This window comes from Hirundo rustica, chromosome 2 (assembly GCF_015227805.2).
Source record: "Hirundo rustica isolate bHirRus1 chromosome 2, bHirRus1.pri.v3, whole genome shotgun sequence".
Taxonomy (NCBI): Eukaryota; Metazoa; Chordata; class Aves; order Passeriformes; family Hirundinidae; genus Hirundo; species Hirundo rustica.
The window spans coordinates 110,163,384-110,188,585 of NC_053451.1; the positions used below are offsets into that span (position 1 = coordinate 110,163,384).

Below are 25,202 nucleotides of genomic sequence, written 5' to 3' on the forward strand. Positions count from 1 at the left end.
CTAACAGGCCTCAAATTCATCTATCAATAATGGCATTAAAATGTCATTGAAAACTATGAAAAGCACAGTGTTAAAAATGATCTTACTACCTATGGTGCAAAGCGTTTCATTACCAGACTTCTTACAAAGATGCAATGCCCCAAATCAATTTCTTGTAGCATGTGCAGAAGCAATTGTTAATAAATTACTCCTATGAATAAAACAAGAACTAGACATCATGAATCTGCAAGACTTTGAAGGTGCAGCCTTAGCTTGCTCACTGCACGTTTTTCTTGTCAATTCAGATGCCATCATTTTGGAGGGAAATAGCCCAGGTGTGTTTAAGGTAGCCCACTCATATGTGACCTGTCAATAATGAGCTAAATCTGTGACTATGATTAAAAAAAAAAAAAAAAAAAAAAAAGTGCATTTGTACATATTTGTACATTTGTATCTTGATGGAAGACTTCTCAAAAGACTGAACAAAGTTTTATAACAGTATTTACAGTTCTCCAAAGAGGAAAGAATGTACACTGACAACTTCACATCTTTTTGCTTTACTGGATTTACCACTATCACTTTGTAATATGGGAGTGTAAGATGATAATATACTCAGAAAATAAGTTATCTTTGACAGTGCAATATGAGTAAATATAAAATTTAAAAAATTAATTATGAATATTAACCCATCAGTAAGCATATGTTGTGCAAGCTCTTTTTAACAGTTCAACTTCAGATCTCCTTCTATTTTAAAAGCTTTCAGAAATAAAATCTGCTTAAAGATCTGGACAGTAATTGCTGATATGAGATTACATTGATCAATGTGCAGAGCATATGCACATTTGCATGAAAATTGGCCTTCTAGGAAGGATGTAATGCATCTTGATTTACCTTTTACAACTATTCACTTTTGCTGTTTGGCAGGACATTTTCTGTAACATGCCATTCCTGCAAAGCTTCTGTTGGAACAGACTGTAAATGGCAGAAATGGGACACAAAAGCCAAGGCTGCCTGCCCTTCAAACTGATTACCTGACAGACTGCAATTATAGCAACATCTGTAAACTCATCTTTTACCACTTTGAACAAAGTCAGAGTACAGGTGAAGTCCCTTCCCTCATTTACAGCTAAGTTAAATACACATTAGTCTGTCTCATGTTACATGTCATAATTTTTAAATAACATTTTCCTTATAAAGGAGGATGACTTTGGACCCAAAAATGTTAAGTTTCCAAGGTGCACAATTTTCAAATTTATTGTAGTGTAGTGTTGCAGTGACTATGACTGATAACAGAAATACTGGTGATACAGCAGTAACAAAGTATTCTTTCCTTGCTACTTATATGTTGTACCACTCTGTTTCAAGGAGAGGTGTATTTTTAAAAGCTGCTGTATCTGAATAAATTGATTTTCACTCTGTTCCCAGTAGATTAACAGTAAGTGGAAGCTAACCTTTTACAAAGCTTTATCACTTTTTTCGAAAAGTCCTCCTTCTTCAATCCATTCTGATACCAATATTGGCCTGCTGATGGGAATGCATCTTATAAACATGCAGATAAATGTCTCCTGGCAATGCCTACACAGATGTATTTTTTCTAACTGAAGGATTTGTGCAGGCTTTCTTTTAAAGGAGAGACTGTGTGTATGCAAGCCTCATCCAGGACAAATTTTAAAAAATGTAAGGTTCAGATTCATAGCTGCATATAGCTGCAGACAATAAGTTAAACAAACACCCGATAGTTGCAAAATGGTAGAAATACAGACTGGGACAATTTGCCTAAACCTCACTCATTGTCATGGCAGAGCTGCACATCTGGTGAAGTACTTACTTGAAATTTTCCTAAAATAGTACAATATCAAAACTATTCTTACCATCAGTGACTTCTGGGGTGTTGGACGACTCATCTGTATTGACCATGGCAGAATTCCCTGCATGAGGCAGAGCACTGGCACCAGGCATTATTACACCAATCAGCAGCAGCTCTACTCTCTGTTCCAGTCTCTGCCTGGCTTGACAGCATATCACAACTACAGAAAAGCAAAAGTATCTTATTTGCAAAGTGCCTGAATCTTGATTTTTAACAAAGCAATTAAACATAGAAGCTAGGTGTGCTTAGGGCAACACAGAATTTCAGTAAGGAGCAAGACAACTGAAAGCTTTTCTCAGCCTCCACTTTCTTTTGTTCTGTTGTGATGAAGTAGGAGAAAATATCGCTAAGCAAAGAAAAATCTGTTCAGTTAGTTCCCAACAGCACTTGCAAATTTCTCTCTAATCTTTAATCGTGAAATGTATCTTCATTTTAGTTCAAGTGCTAACAGGAATTATGGCATAGTTTGAAATATGCCAGTAAGAAAGGAAGACTGAAGCAAAAGCAAACAATTAAAAGGTTTTAAGATTAAATGAAACATTATTAAGTTACTCTTTTGCTTCCTTAGTTTAAGAATACTGTTGTTCAAACTTCAATAGAAATATGCCAAAATAAAAAGCATTGTTGCATGTGTTTCTGTTTGAAGCATCACGGAACTTCTTTCAGTACAGTAAGTGATTTTAATTTAATGCTTCCAAAGTATGTCTTTTTTATTACAAAGTTCTCAGGTTTTAGCTTCTACACTAGTTTTTATAAAGCTTATTTCAATAGGTATTTTTTCTGGCTCTTTCATATTTATTGGCACAGTAAAAGGAGGAAAATATATAAAAGCACTGAAAATAATGTTTTCCCAAAGAAAAGACCTAGAACTTCCTAGAGTTCTGGGAATCAATGTGAAAAAGAACATCTGACCACGTACTTTTCAGTTTCAAGGTCTAGAAGTCATTTTCATCAGAGTTAGACCCAATGTTTATTCAAAAATTAACTCTGAAGTTAACATCAGGAATTAATGATCAATAATTTGGAACCATATCATGGTGAATCATTATGCAGTGTTTAAAAATAGAGGAAGGAAATGCCTTTTTTGATAGCATGTCTATTTAACTTCAACTTTCAGTTCTGGAACTGTATTCACTACCATTACTCTGCAAAATAGCTAATTACCCTTGGTCTTTCCCTGTTTAAAAGGGTGTAAGTTCTAGAGATCTCCTAGAATTTCCATGAGGGAGAGTTACTGAAATAGTTAAACACACAACTTGATCTTATATATAAAAATTGATTATTCCCTGTACTCCACTAGTTTACCAAATGGTTCAGATTACTGTGTGCACATTGTGCCATTTTCTATTCTATAGTTCATCTTACTACCAGATTGATTTAACATTCTCTTTTTCCTAAATGGCTACGTAATATTTATGAATAAAATCCAGATACATCTAGGATTTGACTGGACAAGTCCCTAAGCAAGCTGCCCTTGTGCAGGTGGTTGGATTAGATGACCCCCAGTAGTCCCCTCCAATTAAAATTGCTACATGCTTCCTTGACTCTACACTCAACAAGAATTAAAAGAATATTTGAGATGATCCTCCATTTGCAATCACTTTCATAAGATAGCCAAGGTACTTAACATGTACTACATGCGTTGTGACCACTGATCATTTTAATTGGTCTCATGAGATAGAAAGCCAAGTGACTTCTAGAAGTTTAAGTACATTAAGATGCAAATAAGAATGACCCAAAGATGAACTCCCTAATATACCAGCAAAGTAATTTGGGGTTTTGACACAGAAACCTGTAGCCTCCAGGCAATTCTAATAAATGCCTGCATTGAAAGAGATGATAATACTCTTTTGATCATTATTTAAAATATTTAATTTAAGTGTATTTCTTGTTATTACCTGCTTTGGATTTATACCTTACAATGTAATTTTCTAAATGCCCATTTATAACTGAAAACCTTAAGCTTTCAGAATCAAGGTAGGAATGGAAAATTCCATAAATACACTTAAAACCACCTATTTCTGTTTTCTGGGACATTCTTGAAAGACCTAGTACTTACTTGGGAAAAAAAATAATAGCCCAACATAACATGCTGATGGCCAAAGAAGGATATGTATTCAAAATTAATGCAATGCTTTTTTTATGTATTACAAACATTTATTGAACATTTGCCAATGGATAACACAGTTACAAATATACTACAATTTTGTTTTGCTGTTTTAAAAAAGCATTTAGGAATTTAAAATTATGTAAGAGTTGCTAGTATGTGAACTTCTGATCATATACAGAAGTGATGTGACTTAAGCAATTCATAAATGTTACTTATATAGAAAGCATTGGGTCCTCCACTTGGGTCACAACAACCCCAGGCAATGCCCCAGGCTTGGGCAAGAATGGCTGGGAAGCTGCCCAGTGGAGAAGGACCTGGGGATGTTGGTGAAAAATATGCTGAACATGAGCCAGGTGTGCCCAGGGCCCAGGAAGGCCAATGGCAGCAGTAGTGTGGCAGCAGGAGCAGGGCAGTGACTGTCCCCCTGTGCTGGGCACTGGTGAGGACACACTGCGAGTGCTGTGTCCAGTTCTGGGCCCCTCAGTTCAGGTGAGACATTGAGGGGCTGGAGAAAGCCCAGAGAAGGACAGTGGAGGTGAGGAAGAGTCTTGAGATTAGGTCTGACAAGAGGGACTGAGAGCTGGGGGTGTCCAGCCTGGAGAAAAGAAGGATCAGGATAGATCATCTCCATCTCTAGAACCACCTGAAAAGAGGGTGTAGCCACGTGGGGGCAATCTCCTCTCCCAAGTAACAAGTGACAGGACCAGGGGAAACAGCCTCAAGTTGTTCCAGGGGATGTTTAGATTGGATATTGGGGAAAATTTCTTCATGGAAAGGGTGGCCAGGTGATGGAACAAGGTGCCCAGAGAAGTGGGGGAATCATCACACCTAAAAATATTCAGAAACCACAGAGATGTGGTGCTTGGGATGTGGTTTAGTGGGTACATGGAGGTGCTGGGATAATGATTGGACTCAATGATCATAGAGGTCTTTTCCAACCTTAATGATTCTGTGATTGCAATGAAAGCAACAGCCCAATAAAAGGGAGATTTATCTTGAAGAGTGTCAGTGAATTACACAACAGCTTTAAATAACACAACAAACATCCACATTAATATACATAGTTCTAATGCTAATGAGACTCATTAAAGCCATCATTTGGGGCTACAGTTGATTACATGATAATATTCTATTTCATTCCTTAAGGTATTAAAGTGCAAATTAAAGAGATGAAAGTTCTAATTAATAACACATCATTGGCATTTGTCTACAAGTAAAGAGTCCTTAAGCAATATAAATTAATGACAGTACAAATACCTATTTCCATGTTTTTCCAGAAATTGTTCCTGTATCTTAATACATTTAATTAGGAAGGTAGGAAGGTATTATATTCATTTATTCAGTCAACAAAAGGTAAGCTGAAAGGACAGGCTGCTATAGAATTGGTCCCACATCTACACATTGAGCTCTGGTTTCAGGGTCGTAGATCTAAAAAGCTGTTCACAACTTCGTGTTTCATAGCTCTGAAATTATATCATACCTTAAAAATTAAGATGGTCAAATACACAAGCATTTACTATCCCCAAAATAAGCAGGAAATCTCCAAGAATGTCACTCATCTTTTAATGCAAGTTTACTTCTCAGGAGCAGAGGGAAAACTTACTGTTATTCACACTACTTTATATCCTGGTTTTGATTAAGACATTAAATTCAAGGTTGAGAGAAGCAGTGAACATCCACTATGATATTTTGCACCCTGCAGACTCTCCAGAAGGGTGTTCTGGGTATGCAAGAAGTCTACCCTTGAGTCAGTCCTTCGTTCATCTTACCTTCAGTTCTCAATCTCAGGATTAATTAGGACACTGAAGGGCACAGGCCTTGTGATTTACAACTGCCCCCAACTCCTTTTATACCCAATAAGAACAAAGTAATGATCTAAATCTGCTTTGGAAGTGGGAGAGGATTTAATTTTTAATATGCGATTTTATCTTTTTTTAAGATATAGCCAAGTGCTGTTGCAAATTCTTGTGATCAAGCAGGTGAGAACATAACTGACCATTTGATTTTCTTAAATATTTTTAAATATATTGTTCAAGCTTACTTCAACCATTACCTACCTGATTTCTGCTGTGGTGCTTCAGGGGTTCCATTAATCGGATAGATCCAGACAATTCCCTGAGTTTCCCCGTTCTGTGCTGCAGTAACATTTCTAGAAAAATAAGAGTATCATTTAGACTGCTGGAAATTCTGTTTCCAAAGTAATCTAGATTTAGGAGTTGTTGGAAAGGTTAGACTCTATTCTATTGTATGCTGTAATGTTAACCACATCTGAGAAAAATATGAAATAAAATCCAGCTAAATATATCAGCTAGAAATTATATCAGCTATAATTTAGATCCACTTAGTGTATTCAAATATTACAGATCTGAAAACGTTTGGCCTGATCTGCATTCTGTCAGATTATGTTTACACTGAGAGAAAGTTTATTCAGTTTATGAATTACATAAAAATATCAGGATGATAATCAATATTCTCCCTAATATATTGAAAAAAAGAGAACTACCTAAGAGCTTTCATTTGCTCAATATCCATAACTGCACCAGCAGCCAGTTCTTTACATTTTCTTTATTTAAAGTGAGAATAGGTATCAAAACAGATGGAAATCTTACCCTGAATCTGCATACTTTGCAGGGTACATTAAAAGCTTTTGATGGACACCCACTGCCCTCAAAATCAGACACTGGATTGCCCTTGGGAGCTACACATGAATAGTCAATGGGATAAATGATGATTGGATTGAGCATCCTCAACTACTTTTTCCTTTCCTATTAGAATAAATTACCTTTTTAAGTCTGTATTTGATCCAGCAGCAACCTTATAAGGCCAGTTTTCACCATTTTCCCTCATTACATGAATTACCACCACTGCTTTATAAATTTTCATTTCAGATGGCAAGAATAATACAGGGACTTCCAGTTTTTCTTTTGGAGCTAATCGGATTCCTGCAAGACAGAAGAGATTGTTGTGGTATTTTGAAAGTTTTCAAAATATTTTCTATAATTTTACTCATATATTTTTAATTACTGTTTAACTTTTTATCATATTATATGGTTTTAACTGCAAAAATTCCATTTTACCCTGCCTTTGCAACAAAAAGAAACCAAAACAAAACCACAATTAAGTGAATGTCCCACATTTAATATTCAGAGATCATGTGCAACAGATGCATGTCAATCCCATAATTTCATAGGGCCTAAGTAATTTTTTTCAGCTGTGGGTTACATCTGTGAATAGCACTGCATTTAAAAAAAAAAAAAAAAAATCAATTAAAAAAAAAAAGTTCACATTCAAGACAATATACTTAAAAGATTCCTCAGTATTACTATTATACAAACCATGTCTTTTCCATATTATTTTTTATCTGATTGATTTTTCTCTTAAAAATAAAAACAAACTAAACTTATGCTGTCTGTAATGAAGGTAGCCTGATATTTTGAATCTATAAAGGTCTTTTCCCAGTGACTTGCCAGTCTGCCAAGTGTCAGAACATCTACCTCAGCTATTTCAGAAATAATCAGAAGATTACACAGAGTAGAACAAGTAAATCAGTCTTTTAAATATAAAGCTCTTTGTTTGAAAAGAATTCTTGGAATTTGCAGGAAATGACACCTTGGGGTTATGGTTTCAGCTTTAATTCCATCTCCTGAAAATCCTCTTAGTTATGAGTAACTACTTCTACATTAGGCTTTGAATCAGTTTTTGTAATAATATTTCACGCTTTCTACAACGAACACAAGCTGATAACGTTCTGTGGGTATCACTCCCTGAGAATGACTGGATCTGCTGGAGTCACCCTGCCTGGGACATGCAGCATCCTCCTGAGGATTGCTTCTTTGATCACCACAGCCGGCTTGGTGCTCAAAAAATGTCAGCAGGGAAACTTTACCTGGTGCTACAAATGGTCACCTTCCTCACAGCCAAAATTCCTCGAGGGTGAAGACCTCAGTGCTGAGAGTTGTAGAAGAGTGGGTGGTGGGGAAATTGTAATGCGGTCTTGGGAAGGATGAAATGGAAAACAACATGGATGCACAGAAGTTTGGGAATGAAGGTAGAGACTGAGTAAAATTATGTCAGACAGGAATACAGGAATGGCCAAAAAAACAAAAAAAAAATTTGAAGTCATGTCAGGGAAGGAGAGAAGGGTTTGAAAAACAGCTCTCCAAAACACAGAACAAGAATGTGAACTCCTCATCTGCACTAATTCCCTATCAGCATTTAATTATAAAGTCTACAGGTGTTAGGCTTTTAGATAGAAACACTCTTGAACTAAAATAAACTAACTAAATAAAGATGGGAAAATCAATCTTAAATTAGGAATGTTGGGAATATTTATAACAACACAACTCTGCAGGATTTCTACCTCTCCCAGCTAAAAAGGCCTCAGGATGTCAAATATAGACCACTACCTCACTTTATTATGAATATGAAAATTCATAGGAAATTCTTATCTAAACACATCTGAATTTCTGTATGCAAGAGGTTTATCATATACTAATTATGAAAATTAACCAACGGCTTTGCATTTGTGATTGCTTAATTCTTGTGTATTTGCAGTTCATCATGGCAAGATCAATTTCCCCTTCAAATAAACTTGAAAAGTTTTGTATCATGAAAGAGCTTGAAAATATCCTAATTAAAAATCCATTAAGATGTTAGTATCTATATGAAAAAAATAAACTATTTTTTTTCTCATTTTGATAAAGATTTAAGATTTAAGATTTTTTTTTTTAGATCTTTGGGGCATTATCTATCAAGCCCATACCCAAATTTAAAGATATACTGTATATACATGTATGGTTGGCAACCACATGGTGGAAGTAAAAATCTTTTAAAATTAGCAACTCATTTTTAACCCAGTATCTGAAATAAATAAGCTGATATCAGGCATAGTTGCAACACTCCTGAAGACATCTGAACTGTGATCCATCCCTCTGGATCAGAAACCCACTACAGCAGTGACACACTACTCTCCCCAGTGAGAGAAGAGTCAGCTCTCTGCTGGGATTTGCCCACTTTGGGCTTACTCTGCTCTAGTTAAGACAAAGGCATGTAATATCTTTGAAACAGAAGAGTGTATATATACTTCAGGATATATTTGCAATTAGATTGCCTTGAAGCCACACACACTTGAATACCAAAATAATGTAAACACTTTTGAACACCATTACAGCAAATCTTTAAGTTTCATTTGCAAAGCTTTTAAAAGATGGCAAATAGAACAGACTGTAAACTCATAACTAGTTATATAAATTATTATATATTTTGAACTCTAGCTTAATTATGCCTGTTACAGGACAGAGCCACTTGGTTTTTTCAAATAGCTTTTAATACAGAATCCATACGATAGCATTCTGGGTCATTCTCGCAGAAAATTGGTTATTAAAGATCATGAAAAGACAAATTTTAAAATATTGCTGTTGAAACAGATTGTATTCACAGTTTTAATAAAAATCTTCTTAACAGAATATGTTCATAATGATGGTAATTTTTATATCATCAGGCTTGCCTACAGCTGTCAACTAACCAACTGATCATTAACTGCTAATACAGATTTATTTAATTATGATTTTGGCTTGTTAATAAGATAGATAAAATAGGCCTAATGGAAAAAATAATTTGCTTTTATTTTTCTTTCCCATTTAGAGAATCTGGGCTAGCACAGAGAAAATTGCTCTATGTACAACATTAATAAAAATCAGTGTTACCTGCTCCTATTTGCCTGGGGACCACAATTACTCTGCCAAGGATACAAAACCTAAAAACTAATGGCTGATCCCTTATCTTCATGTAATTACTTTACAATAAACAGAATGCAATGAGTATCCACAAATTCTGTGTAAGAAATCCACAGCAAGTCCCTTTTCTGAACACAGGTACATCACATTTGGTAAAAAGCTTTGGGCCAGATTTTGATAATACCTCACTCCTCTTTCACTGTCTTACAGGCTATTAAGAAACAGCTAAATTTAGTAGAGTAAACTCATTGACCCTTCAAAGACTGAAAGCATCTGACTCAAACTATGCTGCAATTTGAGTCAACTGCCTTACAAAGAATTGTATGGAGCTCTGCATCCTCATTTCATTTTTAGGTAGCCTTTTGTTAAGCCTTGCCTCTAGCCTCGCCAGAGGCTGCTGGAGAACACTGATGGAGAACTCTGATTCTGTGTAAGATTCCTCAGGCACTGAGCCTAGAACTCAGAACTGGATTGATAATAAATCAAAACGAGTGTATTTCAAATTCCTGACTTCAGTTCTTTGGGACACTACACTGTGGTTGCGTTCAGTGAAATTCTGTGTCAGCCCTAGAAAGCTCAGCACTGTGAGAGCTAAAATTAAAGCAGCAGTGGATGCCCACAGCTGGGATGTTATTTGGAAGGAATACAGATGGGTAAAGATTCATTTTTTGCCTCTACAGTAGATTAGAAAAAAAGTTAAGAACAAGCATACCAGACAGTGACATGGTGATAAAATTGTGATGGCAAGGAACAAAATATTCTGCAATATGTCATCCTCCCACTGAACTTTAACCTAAAGCCACATATTTTTCATATTTTTCATAGTAAGATGCTTTGCAGGCAGATTTTCTAGATGTTGAAGTGCATCTCCCTGATGCACTGCTCTTAATTCTGTAGCATCTGAGTGCCTCCCATTGATTTTACCCAGAAGAAGAGCACTCAGTTCAGTCTCCTTTAATTGAAAAAGAAAGATGAGACAGAGTTCAGAATATCTTGTTGAAATCTCATTTAGGAGGGGGCACTTTGTGTGTTTGTTTGTTTTCTTGATAGTTTCTCCATTAAAATTACTATAGCAGCATTTTTACTAAACCCACAGGCAGAGCTGCTAAAATTAGCACTGGCCATGTAAATGTCAACCCAGTATAATTAGGTCTGTTTTCTCCTATTATCCTCAGAATCTGGAAAGGGTAACCTCCAAAATATTCATACATAGCAGCTGCTGCTGGGGAATTATTGCTAATTCCTTCTCAAGGAATTCATCCAGAAAAGGAGAATTGATATCAGATAGTAAAGAGTGAGATATTGCCAGCACACCAGTATCCGAAATGCATTTAAAAAGTCAGGCTTAGGTATTAATTTATCTTCATCTGCTGGAAGAGATAAAATCCTGGGTTACATATGAAAACTAAGATCTTTTATAGCAGCTCTCCCAGAAGTGTTTCAATGAAAAATCCCAAGAGTTTAATAAAGAACAGATAACATTTCTGCCTTGACTCTTATTAAGGGGGGGGTACTTTTTTTTTTTTTTTTTTTTTTTTGCTTCCAATGAAGCTGCTTGAATTTTTATTCTCTTTTGTTAAAACATGATCACAATCCCTTGTTACAGAGTATAACTAAAAAAATAAAAGTGAGTGTAGCAGCCTGTGCTAATTTTGCTGCATCACTATTATAATCATTCAGTCTCAATGAGTAAATATAAATAAAATTTTCTGAATTGGCAGTCATCATACAACAGCCAACAGCATCCATCTGCGGAGATACTCAAAACTTGATGGAACATTGTCCTGGACAACCTGCTGGAGATGACCCGGCTTGAGCCATGGAGGGTTTGGATGGGCAAGATGATCTCAAGAGGCTCCCTACCACCTAAACAGTTCTGTGATTCTGGAATTCTGAGATGAGGATAGATCTTTGTCTTGTTCTAAGAACTGACATAAAATACATCCTTATTTTCAAAACCAGACACAGATACTTTTCTCAGTGAATTGCAAGTGAAAAACAATGCACCCTACAAAGGGAAAGCACAAAGGCAGAAGAATAAGAGATCACCCTGACATAACAATTAGATGTTGAGTGTAGTTACAGGCAAAGAAGCAGGATACTCCTATTTGCATCTTCCCTGGGACAAATAAAATGGAACATAATGCACTTCAAGTAATTTCAAGTTCTATACAAAAACGGAAAGTAAAAGAACTAATAAAATAACCATGCAAAATGCCAAAAAATAAATTTATCTCATCCTGTGCTTTAATACTTATGTCACCAATTTCCTTCTTTCAGTAAAGTTAATTTCTGTAGGTGGGATGCAACAGAGGTTCCTTTCACAGATGGTCCACAATGATTGCATTTATAGGGGACTCTGCTTTATGAATTATGAAGAGGTAGAGTTGTGTTTTCCCTTTCTTCTGGCAGCTTCACAACATCCCAGAATACCTGGAGTTGGAAGGGACCTCTGATAGACAAATGTTCCAACACCCCTCTCCAAGCAGAGTCACCCACCTGGACCATGTCCAAACAGGCTTTGGATATCTCCAAGGATGGAGACTCCATATTTTTTCTGGGCAACCTGTTCCAGTGCTCAATCACCCTCACAGTACAAAAAGTATTCCCTTTGCTCAGATGAGAATTTCCATGTTGCCTGTCATTGGGCACCACTGAAAAGAGCTTTTTTCCACCCTTTTTGCACCCTCCCTTCTAGTACTTATACAGAATAACAAAATCCCTCTGACCTGATGTATTACTTAGTTGTAAAAGTTAAGTCATGAATATGAAGCTCAGATGCTAATAAATAATTTCAGAAATGACTGATTAAAACTTTATAAGTTGCTTCAAGAAAGATGTGGCACAAATAAAGGCTTCAAAATACCACTACCGTAAGTACACAGTAAAATGTATTAGAGCATGTTTATAAGATTTGTTCACTGTTTTATGGATCTTGTGTTAATATAATTTTGCATATTTCTGTCAGAGACTTTTGGATTATTTAATTAAGAGTTTTAATTTAGAATAATTCCTTTCTGGTACAAATAATGGATACAAGTTAACCACTTGCTATTTAGATTAAAATAAATGGATTGAGAACAGGGCTCAGTAATTAAAAATGTTGTTACATTTAGTGCAATTTATTTTGCTTTTAAATTAAACATGTCTGAAAGGCCAAGTATAAAGTTTTCCTTCATTTATAAAATTATCCTTTTCTAACTAATAGCTTACAGCATAAAATCAGTAAAAATCAAAACAATTATTTTGACAGAAATACCTTTTACATTCATTCATTGTTGAAGTGCAGTAACAACTATGCTTACAATGGTTAAACACACTGAGGAAAAAAATGTTGCCAAGTACAGTAATTAATTTCTCTGCTGACAACCAAAACAAGCAAAATTATACTTAAGATCTTTATCTCTGAGAAAACTTTTAAAAAATACAGGTAACAGAGATCACAAAAGTCACATTCTCTGAGACTAAATAAAAAAAATTTTTTAAACCCTACACCAGAGTCTCCATCACGTCCCAACCACATCTGATTATAAATTTTGATGTAATAACTTTCTGTAGTAATATACAAATCATGTAAAATCCTGAACTGATTTATCACAGACTGCCCCTCATCTCTGAACTCTCATGCCTGCAGCTTTGATTTTGGGTAGGTATTATAGAATTGTCTAAAAATCAAACAAAAAATGGACCAACATTCACACAGGTGGCACGTTCAATTATATTTTACACCTCTGCTGTTACCTTATGCACTTGTCTTGACACCATAGGAATTCTTTGTGATTTTCCTTCGGAGGTACTGGGGTGATGGGTTGGGGTTCATTTTACAGAAATCCAGTCGGGAGGCACATCAGGAAAGTCACATCCAAATGAAGAAAATGAGAACAGAAAGGAAGCAAGGCTGAACCAAGCATTGGAGAGCAACACAAGGCAAATGTCAGAGAAGGAAAATCATCGCAAAGCCAGGGAATAGTTCAGCAATTGGGATTGGAAAAATGAATAAACAAAGCACCTGAGGAGCCAGCAGAAGGGTAAAGGTATGGACAGAAACTTGCAAAATGAAGCCACGGCAGACAGAGGACAGAACATGTGCAGAAGGCCAGACCATTATATTAAAGTAATTTGGAAGAGACTATGCCAAAGAGATAAGAGTAAGGAGTGTTGGAGAGGATGAAACAGGAAAGCCTTATGAATATGATTGCTTGGCAAAAGATTCTAAGAGTATGAAACCTATAAGAGAAATAGAAATGAAAGCGAGCTTTGAGATGTAGGGTGCCAAGCTGGAAGACAGTGATTGAGTTACCTAAAGGCAAGATCCCTGTTGATTGAACAATACCCCTAACAGATAAAAGGATGCCAAGTGTCCAAAGGGGAGGGGCCCTGCCAAGGTGGCAGGGAAAAGGAATCTAGAAACAAGCTTTTAGGGTTTGGATTGTGGAGCGGTATGGTAATGTAGTAGTTCCTATAGGCTGTATGTAAATTCTGTAGGATTTGTGCCTTGTACTGGCTGGTTAGTGTAAACTAGAATATTCAACACAGAAGGAGATATAATGTATTGTAACAAGAACTGAGGCCTCTTTGTTCGGGCACACTTTTAGCTGTGGCTGGCAGCTTACGCAAAGCTCTTGCACCAACGAACTATGCACTAAACCACATGTTTCAAGAGCTGCCTTGGACTCCAGAGATCTCTCATCGCCATCCCTACACTCTCCTACAAGGAGTGAAGAATTATCAGAAATTAAAGAAGTAAATTTTCTACTTACCCTATGTATGGTCCAACACTTGTTCTAAAACTTCATGGTGTACTGACAGTTTCTTTTGCTTTCTCCTCCCAAATCTATTTTTCTCCCTAATAATCTGATAGTTGGTAGATCTACCCCATTCTCCTTTGACCAGTTCATATATTTAAAAATTGTTTATCATCCTTATTTTCTTGATGACAATTTTATGTTGATAAAACTCTGTAGATCATCCTGGCATCCAAAATCTAAAGGTCTGAAACATAGTAATGTCCTAAATCCACTCTAAAATCCACACAAAGTTACTGAGAGCAAGAGGCAATCTTCAAAGTGAAAGGTGCAAAACCTCTTCCAAATCAGCATTGCAAAAGATGCAATACTACACCTCTTCTCTGAGTGATTCTGTTTGTGACAGAATAAACAACAGAAAAGTAAAAACTCAGGTTAGGTAAATTTTCCCTTCCTTAGCTAAATAGCCATTTTAGTTCTGCACACTTCTAAGAACAATTGACATTCTCAATAGAGATTAATTGATAAGTAGTTTATAGAAGAAAGACCATAAGCTCAGTGTGGATGGAGAGTGTTGAGCTGACTGGAGTGATAAGATGGCCATATTTTTTAAAAAGACGATCTTACATTCTCTGCTTTGGTAACAGAAAATCCACACCCACTCAACCTCTCTTGCCCCTCTGCTACAGTGCATTAGTTGTGTTCTGTGTATAACAAAAGACTCCACAAGCACAACCTGCCGAAAATCTCAACAAAGCAGAAAATCACCACACAAATATTTTGAAAATGCAAGAGCCACACAATAAATGGCACAAGCTTGTAAACAGGTGTGACTTTCAGCTTAGTGCCCAGCCACAAAAATCCCACCAAACTTTGTCTTTTCTCTCTTAAGAAAAGTTCATGTTACCCTAAGATTAAGTACTAGCAAGTAAATTAAGACTATGACAACTTCCCTATTTTTTAATCTTTTTCTAGATTGAAACATACACTAAAGTGTCTTGAGTTCATGCCTGAAAGGAAACTGTAATTGCTTCAGTTCAGATGTAATTGAATTTCTGACATATGTCAAATATCTGATTACTTTTGACAGATGTGTTTTTACTTCCACTTTAAACTTCACGGATATATGTATCTCTTAGTCTGATCTCTGAAAGCACAGTCAAATTCTGAAGCTATGGCAGATATTAATCAAAATCTGCAAAGTGTTGTGAAATCACTAATGACATCAGTGCTGTTAACATCCTTCTACTGTTACATACAACCAAAAATTGTACTGCTTCTGCTCGCTACAAGTATTTAGAAGACATATCACACTTACACAGCAGAGAGCAACTGGAAACAGTGCGACTGTGGGTCATATATATATATATATATAGTTATGCATTTCCAAATCCTGGTAAGTACACTCTTCATCATTTGAGGTTTTACAGGTTTCTGTAGTAAGGCAGAATTGATTTCTGCAGGTTTTGGGGGGTTTTTTTTTGGTCTCTTCATACTCAAGGCAATAGTTAAAGATGGTAAGAGGAATCCCTCTTTTAAAGTAACATTTGCCCATTCATTTAAATTGTATCATAAAACAGTAGTTCAGTGAATGACAGAACCCACAATATGCTACATGTATTTCATAGCTATGAATAGCAGTATTATTGTAAGTGGACTAACAGTAACTTCTTAGCCTATCAAATTAGACAAATATTTTTATTGCTCCACTTTTGTGTCCTTTTGACCCACTCTGTTTTGTGTGCTAAATTGCCACATTGCCACATGCTAAAATCCAACATGTGGCAATGCCAGTCTCAATGTTAAACCATGATACTTGTCAGCATGTAATCTCCAGATTTCGAAATTCTGAAGAAATTAGTTACTTTATTATTCCATCTGAAAATAAATCTGGCTTAAATTAAAATATATATCAAGCTCTACCTACAAAGAAGAAGAGCAAATAAAATACAAAAGAAAATTACTTTATTTCATTAAAAATCCCTAGGCAGAGCACCAGTTTTAGAGTTGCAGGTTCAGTCTTTAACTCTTCTAAAAGTTGGCCCCTTAAATGAAACTTTTCTCCTATTCACAGTTTTTAAGCTAGAGTTCTTTGTCCCTGTCCTTAAAGGTAAAATATTCAAAGGTCAGACAGGATATTGCTGCAATGTAACTGAAGCATTTGGGGCTTAGCTAGGAGCTGATGTCTTCAGAGAATGTGGACTTTATACAGGAATAGCCTAAGACATTAACAACAGCAATAGGCAACTTGGAACTTAAACCAAGCATTCTCCTCTTCCTTATGCCAGTTAGGATTTCAAGATATTTCCTGTGGTCTATAGGAGTGAAAAGATAAAAATCATGTCCTCTGAAAACAAGGTTGCAGGACTCAATTCATAAAACTTCATGTAGGAAAAGTAAATCTCTGAGAGCAGACAAAGAACTTACTTTTTTTTTTTTTTTTTTTCCTATTTATTAGGGTGTCATTTTGATTACTTCCTTGGTCAGGAGAAATTTCAGTCAAACAATAGCCTGGATGTCACTGCTGTTGGATTTTATCTTATTTTTAGGAATGAGTACTGACTTGACTGCAGTGGCCTCATACAGAGGCCAGCAATCATATACCTCTAGGATGACAATTTATAGAATACATCTTATGTTCTGACTGCTCTCATTGACATGCAAAACCTGCTCCAGAGTTTATCAAGCCTATCACAGAACAATAATTTGTCCCTAGAGGAAGTAGAGAAAAAAACCCATCAGTAATATTCTCTAGCAAGAAACTCTGTTCAGCTGTCAAGTGCCTTTCTACTTCAGAGACATTTTTGATTTTTATGGACAAACTGGAAACTCACATTGACTTGTTCTTTTTTTAACAAGCAATGATTTCTGACAGGATCCATTTTTTCAAACTCTGAAAATTCCCATGTCTACACAATATCTTTTATTGTCAGTGGGATTTCACATGCTGGTTACGTACATTCCTGCTGCTCAATCATTACACCATGTAAGGACACATCAGTTTAGAGATATCCAGAAATATTTTAACCCTGCTACAAAGATCTGAGAGATGCTGGATCAGTGAATGAGACACATGGCTACTCACCCGCCAGACTCACGTACAGCTACACATCACATTTAAATTTCATTAGAGACTTCATTCAAGTATCACAATATTTTATCCCTTGAATTTCTGCGGTTAATATGATAATTATTACAATTCACCTGGTTCCCTGAGGGGAAATTGAAGTGTGGCATGAGTTTCCAGCCATAAGGACAATTAGCAGTTCATGGCTGGGACTGTGCGTTGATTCCTGTTGTGTGAGCAAGGTTAAAATCACCCCTGCAGCTGTAATTTAGAGTGAACAGTAATCAGTACTCCAAAAATCCAATAAATATATGAGCTGGCGACCTTTGAAATTCAGAGATTAATATAGAAGGAGATACTTGAGGGCCTCACGAAAAAGAACAAAATGTTTAGAAGCAAACATGTAGGCAATTAACTAGATTAAATAAACAAGCAAAATTAAGCCTAAAAGTGGGAATTAATATTAAGATATTCTGGAAGGTATCAAGACCCAAATTACTTGATAATGTCAGGATGATTCTGACTCCGACAGAAGACAGGCTTTGGATGACTCAATGGTAATTGGGAGCTGCAGTGTTTCTGAACAGGGGTGGCTGCTGCAGATCCCTGTGTGTACCTCTGTGTGAATCCAGAGATGGAAACCATCAGCCACAATTCAGGAAGCAAGATGATTACTTCATTTTCACATGAGAAATACAAAACAAATATCTAAAATTTAGCTTCCCCCCCCCCCCCCCCCCCCCCCCCCACACACACACAAACTGAGTTCTCAGTAAGAACCCAGTTTTCTTTTGATTCAGGAAGGAAGAAAACAAATAATTTCTGATTCTTTTCTAAAACTTAGTTAAAATATAGTCATAGATAAAACTGCAATACCTTTCTGGAATAGAAAGGAGACATTTTAGGCCAGTAACTGCAACTACCTCTGACAATAACTTGTGGTAAAATAACTGGGAATGAAAATTTTCATAAAAGTAACTTCATGAATCTAGATAATCCATTTTAAATCTGTCAAAACAAGAAGCTGCCAGCCTTCAAATCTAAGACATTTTTTCTCTCCATATGGTTTAGTCTCTAAAGCAGCTCTAGGCACTAGTGATTTGCAGTCAAACACTGAACAAATGTAGGGATAAATGCATTTCCTAACAGCAGTTTGTCATAGGTGCCAACTGAAGAAAAGGCAGAGGAAAAAAAAAATCCCGTCTGTAAAGATGACAAGGAACAAATCTTTACAAACTGTCATTTGGTATCAACCTAAAGGGGAAAAAAAAAAAAAAAAAAAAGTTTATTTTCTGATACATGGTAGCAAGGATTTGGCGAAGAGTAGAAAAAAGAGATTAAAAAAATAGTAGTTCATTTTCCTACAATCTGTAGGCTTTTCTGTTTGAATGTATTGGGTATCAAAATTTAATTTCATTTTTAGATATCTTCCTTTTTTATATAGACTAATGACCAAAAAACTTAAAATGCTGATTCTTTAGCGGCAATAGGCTACAACAGTAAAGAAAATAAAACTTGTACAGTTTTTATCTATTGATGGTACTTGACTTCTTGACCCTGTTGTCATCCTGATGTAGTAAAAGAATAAGAAAAATAATATAATGGAAATTCTGAAAATGTTAATTCAGAAACTTCTTTTTTTCTTTTTTTTCTTTTTTCTTTTTGGATAGTATTATCAAGCATGTTTAAAGCATATTTGCTTATCCAGGACTCTGCAGAGATCTTTTTTCATCTCTTCACTGCTAAACATTTCAGTCATTATGATCAACTTGACTTAAATACATAGGATTTCTCAGAACTCATTTGACAAAATCAAGGTTCAATCTCAATAACTCTTCTTGAACAAAAGAATTTAATTAGAATAAAACACAGCCACTTGATTTAAAACTTGTCAGCGACAGTGAATCGTTCACATTTCATTGAGAATTGTTCTGAGAGCTAATTAAGCTCATTGTTAAAAATAGGTTTCAATTTTAATTTGTCTACCGAATAACACTGACTTGTTTTCAGTCCCTGCTTTTTTTCTGTGACAGTGAACACTTCATCACCAGCATTCTGCTTTTTAGAGAGATAGAACAAATAAACCGCCGCCAAAATTCTCTCTGGTCAGTTATGTAAACTGGGATCACAGAATCTCTCACTTTCAGTCCTGAATCATTTAAACATGCTTTTTTTGCAAAGATGAACAACAACTTTAGAAGGCAACCCAGGCTAATTAACATTGTATACCAAACAGAAGGACTCTAGGAGTAAATAGGCTTCAAGAAGTTTGAGAAAACCCCCTATATTTCTTCAATCAGTAAGAGTGGTATCAAAAAGTAGAGGTACCAGAAAGCAGGAAAAAAAGGCATTTCCACTTAATTCAGAATTTGGAGAGCTGGGTAAATCTGTAGATCAAAGAAAGAAAATTAACACAAAAATGAATTCTTGATTTGGAAAAGGGATAAAATCAGTAAGAAGAAAAGATTAATAGGATACATATTTTGCGATTTTTCATTTGAAGAGATGTAAAGTAAACCAGAAAGATAAGGATTATCCAGAATTTCTTCAACAGCTATTGACAAGCTATTATATTGCCTAGTACCATGTGCTATTATGTGTGATAAAACTGATTTCCTTGTTTGTGCACGTAGAAAAAGTGCTGTTCACACAGGTCTGAAAAACAGTTCTTTTCAGCAATCAAATTCATATTTTCTTATTTAATAGAAAAGAGAAAATTGTATACAACAGCTATAAAAAAAAGAAATTGGAACAGCCCATAAGAAGACAGCATGCAATTCAAGATTTGGTTTCTGCTGGTTGTATGTAGCAGAGGTAATAAAAAAGGTAACAAACCTCAGGGATCAGCTGAAATTACTGGCACTCATCGTGAAAAAAGCAGTGCTACCTGTAATTAATAGATATCAATCTTTATGGGCATATAACCTTTGTTTTATCTCAGTATCTTTCTGAAGGAGAAAATTACTTAATTTATAGGGGATTTTCAGTGCTTGTGAAGAAATCAGATAAAAGACAATTCAACATCAGAAATTGTTGCAATACTATAATTTTCACCTCAGTGCACAAAACATTCTTATAACACAAGCAGGCAAATCAGGCAATCAAAAAATATGATTTGTATTCTTTAGGTTCATCTATTAAGAAAAACTTCTCCTGTTAATTAGACTGAATTAACACCTTGAAGAGGCAGTTAATAGCTCAATTTAGAGATGAAAGAAAAAGTCACATCATGAAGTTTCACAGACTTCTTGATGGTTTCATGGAATAATTTTCATTCTAAGTCTCCTTTTGGACTTTGTATAAAAATTTGTTTTCTCAATGCTTCACCAAATGATTATGAAAAAGAGGATCTGCTTGCATTTCAAGCCTCTGGGTTTTATTTTGAAACAACCATGGCTTTAGTAGGGGAAAACCTTTATTACATCTATACCACTGTTTTCCTGGTTTAAAATGAATAAAACGCTAAATTCTTCTCTCAAGTAAGAGAAGATTTGTGAAAATAAAATTACTAAGTACTTTAACAAGATGTGAATGCAGAAAGTACTTCAGGTTCAGTGCACTTTCACTACCCACCTAAATTTCAGAGCTTTTAACTATTTTTGCAAACACAGGTTTTACCTAATATAGCATATTAACAGTAAAAAGAGTAAAATTCTTGCACATAAACTACTTCATGGTAAAAATAATGTCCTAGTAAGAGGAGTCTGAGAAAGTAAAACCCCCTTCCAATGCTCTCATGACCCTTCAAATGTGCTGTCATCTCAAAAGATGCCATTATTGTGCAAAGAAGCAAGTTTAATTTCCCTCCACTCAGCAGATGATACTGGACCTAGTGACTATGAGTGTAATAAAGCATTTTATGTACATTGTTAACATAAACTTTGATGTTCAGTGGAGAATTTTGTGCTTCAGGCTTCGGTGGTTGTGAGGTGTTACTCCTTCTTATAGTAAAGGTCACGATTCAAACACTTTTCAGCTATTTACAATGGCTCTGCATTTCTCTAAGAGCACACAAATGATGTTCAGTACTTAATACCAAAATCCCCTCTTTTGACTTATATTCTATGGCCTATGGGCAGAAAAAGCATCCCACTGAAATAAAAGCAGTCTGGGTTACAGTTACAGCACATCCTCAGCTTTCATACAGAGCAAACACAGCAGAAGTGCCCACATTGTCTTTTTCCTGTGTTGGTTTGGGACCTGGGTGGGTTTTTTTGAGCTTGGTATCAGCTGTGCATTTAAAGAAACAAATATCATTTAAACCAAAATATTATTGTAAAATGCAAGATTTTTACTAATGTTGATGACTGAAGGTATCAACCTGATCTTCAGGTGAACAAGAAGGATTCACCTAAATATTGTAAAAGCTGAAAGTAAGATCCTGCATGCATCATAAACAGCAGAGAAGAGAAAGAAAAACTTTTACTGAGACTCATATGAAGAGAGAAGGGGTTCTAGTGATATGCATTCTTTTTGCAAATACACTCAGGCAGGTACAATCCCAATGGCTTTATCAAAACAAAACAGGCCCTGCCTAATCATTCAGGCTTTGTGACAGAAAAGTAAATCAGGGAATCCAAATTCCCCCTGGTAAACGAAAGATATCAATTTTTAATGAGACTGTGAATAATTTATTACCTTTCCCATAAAAAAAAGATATATTTTGAATAATTTGTTAATCTTAGTAATAGTATGACAAAATATCTAGGGAAGAATGAAAGCAGCAGAGTATGAACAATATGATGTTCATTTTAATTAAATTATCCCCATCTCCCCTTCAGAGAACAGCTTTAAAGACCCCATTTGGCAAGAACTGGAGCTACAGCATTATTGATTCTGGTTATATCTTATAAGCAAGGAGAAATATATAATTTTGAGGTGAATATATAGGTTATAGGCATACTAAAGTATTTATCAAAGCAATTAGCCACACAAATAATCCCATCTCTATTCGCACCACAGCAGTTAGAATACATGCCTGAAATTTACATTTCCTGCAATTACAGTGCAAGTGAGGCAGATGTTTAAATTTAAATTCTTTGCTATCTGGGGATTGTCTTACCTACCTGAAATTCATCAGCTTCAAATATGCTACTGAGCCAAGACTGAACAACCCCAATGCATCTTTCCCTATAATGAATAATCTGACTTGTGAATCCAACTGCTAGCAGCTATTATTTCAATTAATCACATACCCTACCAAAAAACTAACCATATTCTTTACGTGAGCATAAGCTTTATTATGGGATGTTTAGGGGAGAGAACACAGACCCCCTTAAATGTTAAACCTCCTTATTCAGCAGGACCTTTTCTGCTACTCGTAAAAAAAGTTGGATCTAGCTATCACATAGTGTTCAAGACTAAAGCTCAGACAACACAGACTTTGCCAAGGAGGACAGAACGCACATCTGCATGCCCAGAACACTCTGTCAGCTTTCCTAACTAAGTGAAAGAAGTCCTGACAACTTTGTGAGTAAAATAATGAATTTTAAAAATATTAAAAAAACCCCTCTTCTTACTTTTCAATTTGTTCCTAACTGCAATTCAGATTGAGATTTCATGTAGTTACAACTCAGAACATTTTCAGACATCAAGAGAAATTTGTATCTATTGAAGGGTTATAGAACTCTTAGTAGAGAAGGTAGACAAAAGAATCTACAGAGCTGTGGAAAATGTGTAGAAGCAAGTTAATTGTTTGTCACGATAATTATGGAATGACCTGATTGTATCATTTGACTTGTGTGATTAGGTTTTACAGAAATGCAAGATAAAAAAAAAAGATACACTCTTGGGTAACACACCTGAGTCTGTGCTACACTGCACAGAATTCCAAAAGAGATTCCAGGCTGTTCACAGCACTTAACAAAGAGTACCAAAGGTTTGCAAAAAGGTCTTACCCTTATCTGCTAAATACCTGTACCCAGTGACTCCTCACACTACACTGGAGCCTGGACTTCTAAGAACATCTCATGCTACTTGGAATGAGAAAAAAGGGTCAGAACAGGGACTATCATAGATGTAGAAAAAGCTTAACACTTGGGAAATAAGACCTTTAAAATCAAGCTGAAGTACACAATGCTCTGCAAGCCAAATTCTGATCAAGAAAAACCTTAATAGTTCCCTGACTTTAAAGTATGCACCACTATATTGAGAATTCTGTTACCACTATGGGTAAAATTTGTTGCTTAACTACTGAATACATACTACATGTATATATGTATATATATATAATTATACTTTCTTTTAGTTTCTGTCTTATATTTGACACCCATTCTTCATTGACTAAAAGAAAAAAAAAATCAATGGTAACATTTGACAAAAAATGTTCTAGAAAAACTCAGTATATGAAAAAAAGAACATTAGTTCAACAGTGTAATTATCAAGCACTTTTAAGGCATAAAATGTCTAAGTTGAAAGACCAGTTTCAATAATGCCTTCTAGCATTTATGCTTTAAAATAAAATCTGTGCCCTGGACAGTTACCTAATAAGCTAAGTTTAAATTGTCTTCTCTCCTGGAAAGTATACAGTAATTAAAACAAACAAACAAAAAAAAAAAAAAAAAAAGGAGAAAGGTTAAGTCAACTAGCTCTTCTTTCCCTCAAATGCCCAGACCTACTTTTGAAAAGCTTAAAATTTCATCATGATTTTCCATCTCCAAATGTTCTTACAGAAAAGGTTCAATTTATTTCCCACACATACACCACCTCCTGATTTTAAAATGTTAAGGGAATATTTTCAAGAATTCCATAATTGTTTTCAACCTCTATAGGAAAAAAAAAAAAAAAAAAAATCATCTCTGTAATTGTTCCAAATTTCCATACATTTTTTCTGTTAATACCAATACCAGTAGGATGGGGTGGATTTTTTTTGGGTTGTCTCTTTCATTTTTTAGTCTTTTATCTCTCTGCAAGGTTAGACAAGCATCTCCAAAATACCTTCAGTGTTTCTCAGAACTTAACAGCTGGATAAATAAGGAAAGTCAACTTAGAAACACAAATGAAGAAAAGCTACAGCAAAATCAACAATTTTAGTTTTCAGTCAGCAAATTAGCTAGTTTAGGGCAGGAGTGAAACCTACCCTTCACTGTATTTTTGGGGTCCTGCATGGATATGGAAGTGTCTTGCACAGATGAATTATTGGGAGACAGAGGTGTTATTGTTCCAAAAGCAGTGGAGGACAGGGAAAATGGAAATAAAACAGACATCTAGAAAACCAAGCCTCTTAATTTGCTCAAGAAACAACTGCTTGATACTGCTGGTAATTTCTGCACTGTGCATGTGCTGCTGGAAACAAAAGATTAGTGCAGATAATTTTTTATAGCCAATTTAGAGCTAGACATAGATTTACTGAGTAATTTACTGGTTGAAACAAATCTGTATCTCTGGAGTTTTCACTGGGTTTATTACCTAAACAGGTGAAGGCTAGAAACAAGAATCAGGAACAGGGGAGGAATTAAGCAGTTCTGTCTTATTCAAGGGCACATCCTGACTCCATCTTGTCCATCCACAGCTGTAATCAAACAGATTAGCAGCAATATGATATTCTAAGTCAAAATTAATCATCTTTTCATTTTCTAGTTCTATTGAAATTGAAGGAGGTAACTTCTTATCAAGTTATAAAACAGAGCAGATATTTTTAAATAGAGAAATAGGCCAAGATAACGTGAAATAACAGCCTCCCTTGTGGCTGATTTGCATA

General features: G+C 35.5%; 1 protein-coding gene across 1 annotated transcript in view; it reads right to left on the reverse strand.

The window, feature by feature from the left end:
* The window catches only part of CFAP47 (cilia and flagella associated protein 47), a 267,594-nt gene that overhangs the window by 31,624 nt on the left and 210,768 nt on the right, over positions 1–25,202 (reverse strand). The window contains exons 58-60 of the mRNA XM_040055880.1: positions 6,739–6,898; positions 6,014–6,105; positions 1,851–2,006 (exon numbers count right to left, since the gene is read on the reverse strand). Coding sequence (XP_039911814.1) covers positions 1,851–2,006; positions 6,014–6,105; positions 6,739–6,898 — 408 coding nt within the window. The remainder of the gene's footprint in view (positions 1–1,850; positions 2,007–6,013; positions 6,106–6,738; positions 6,899–25,202) is intronic.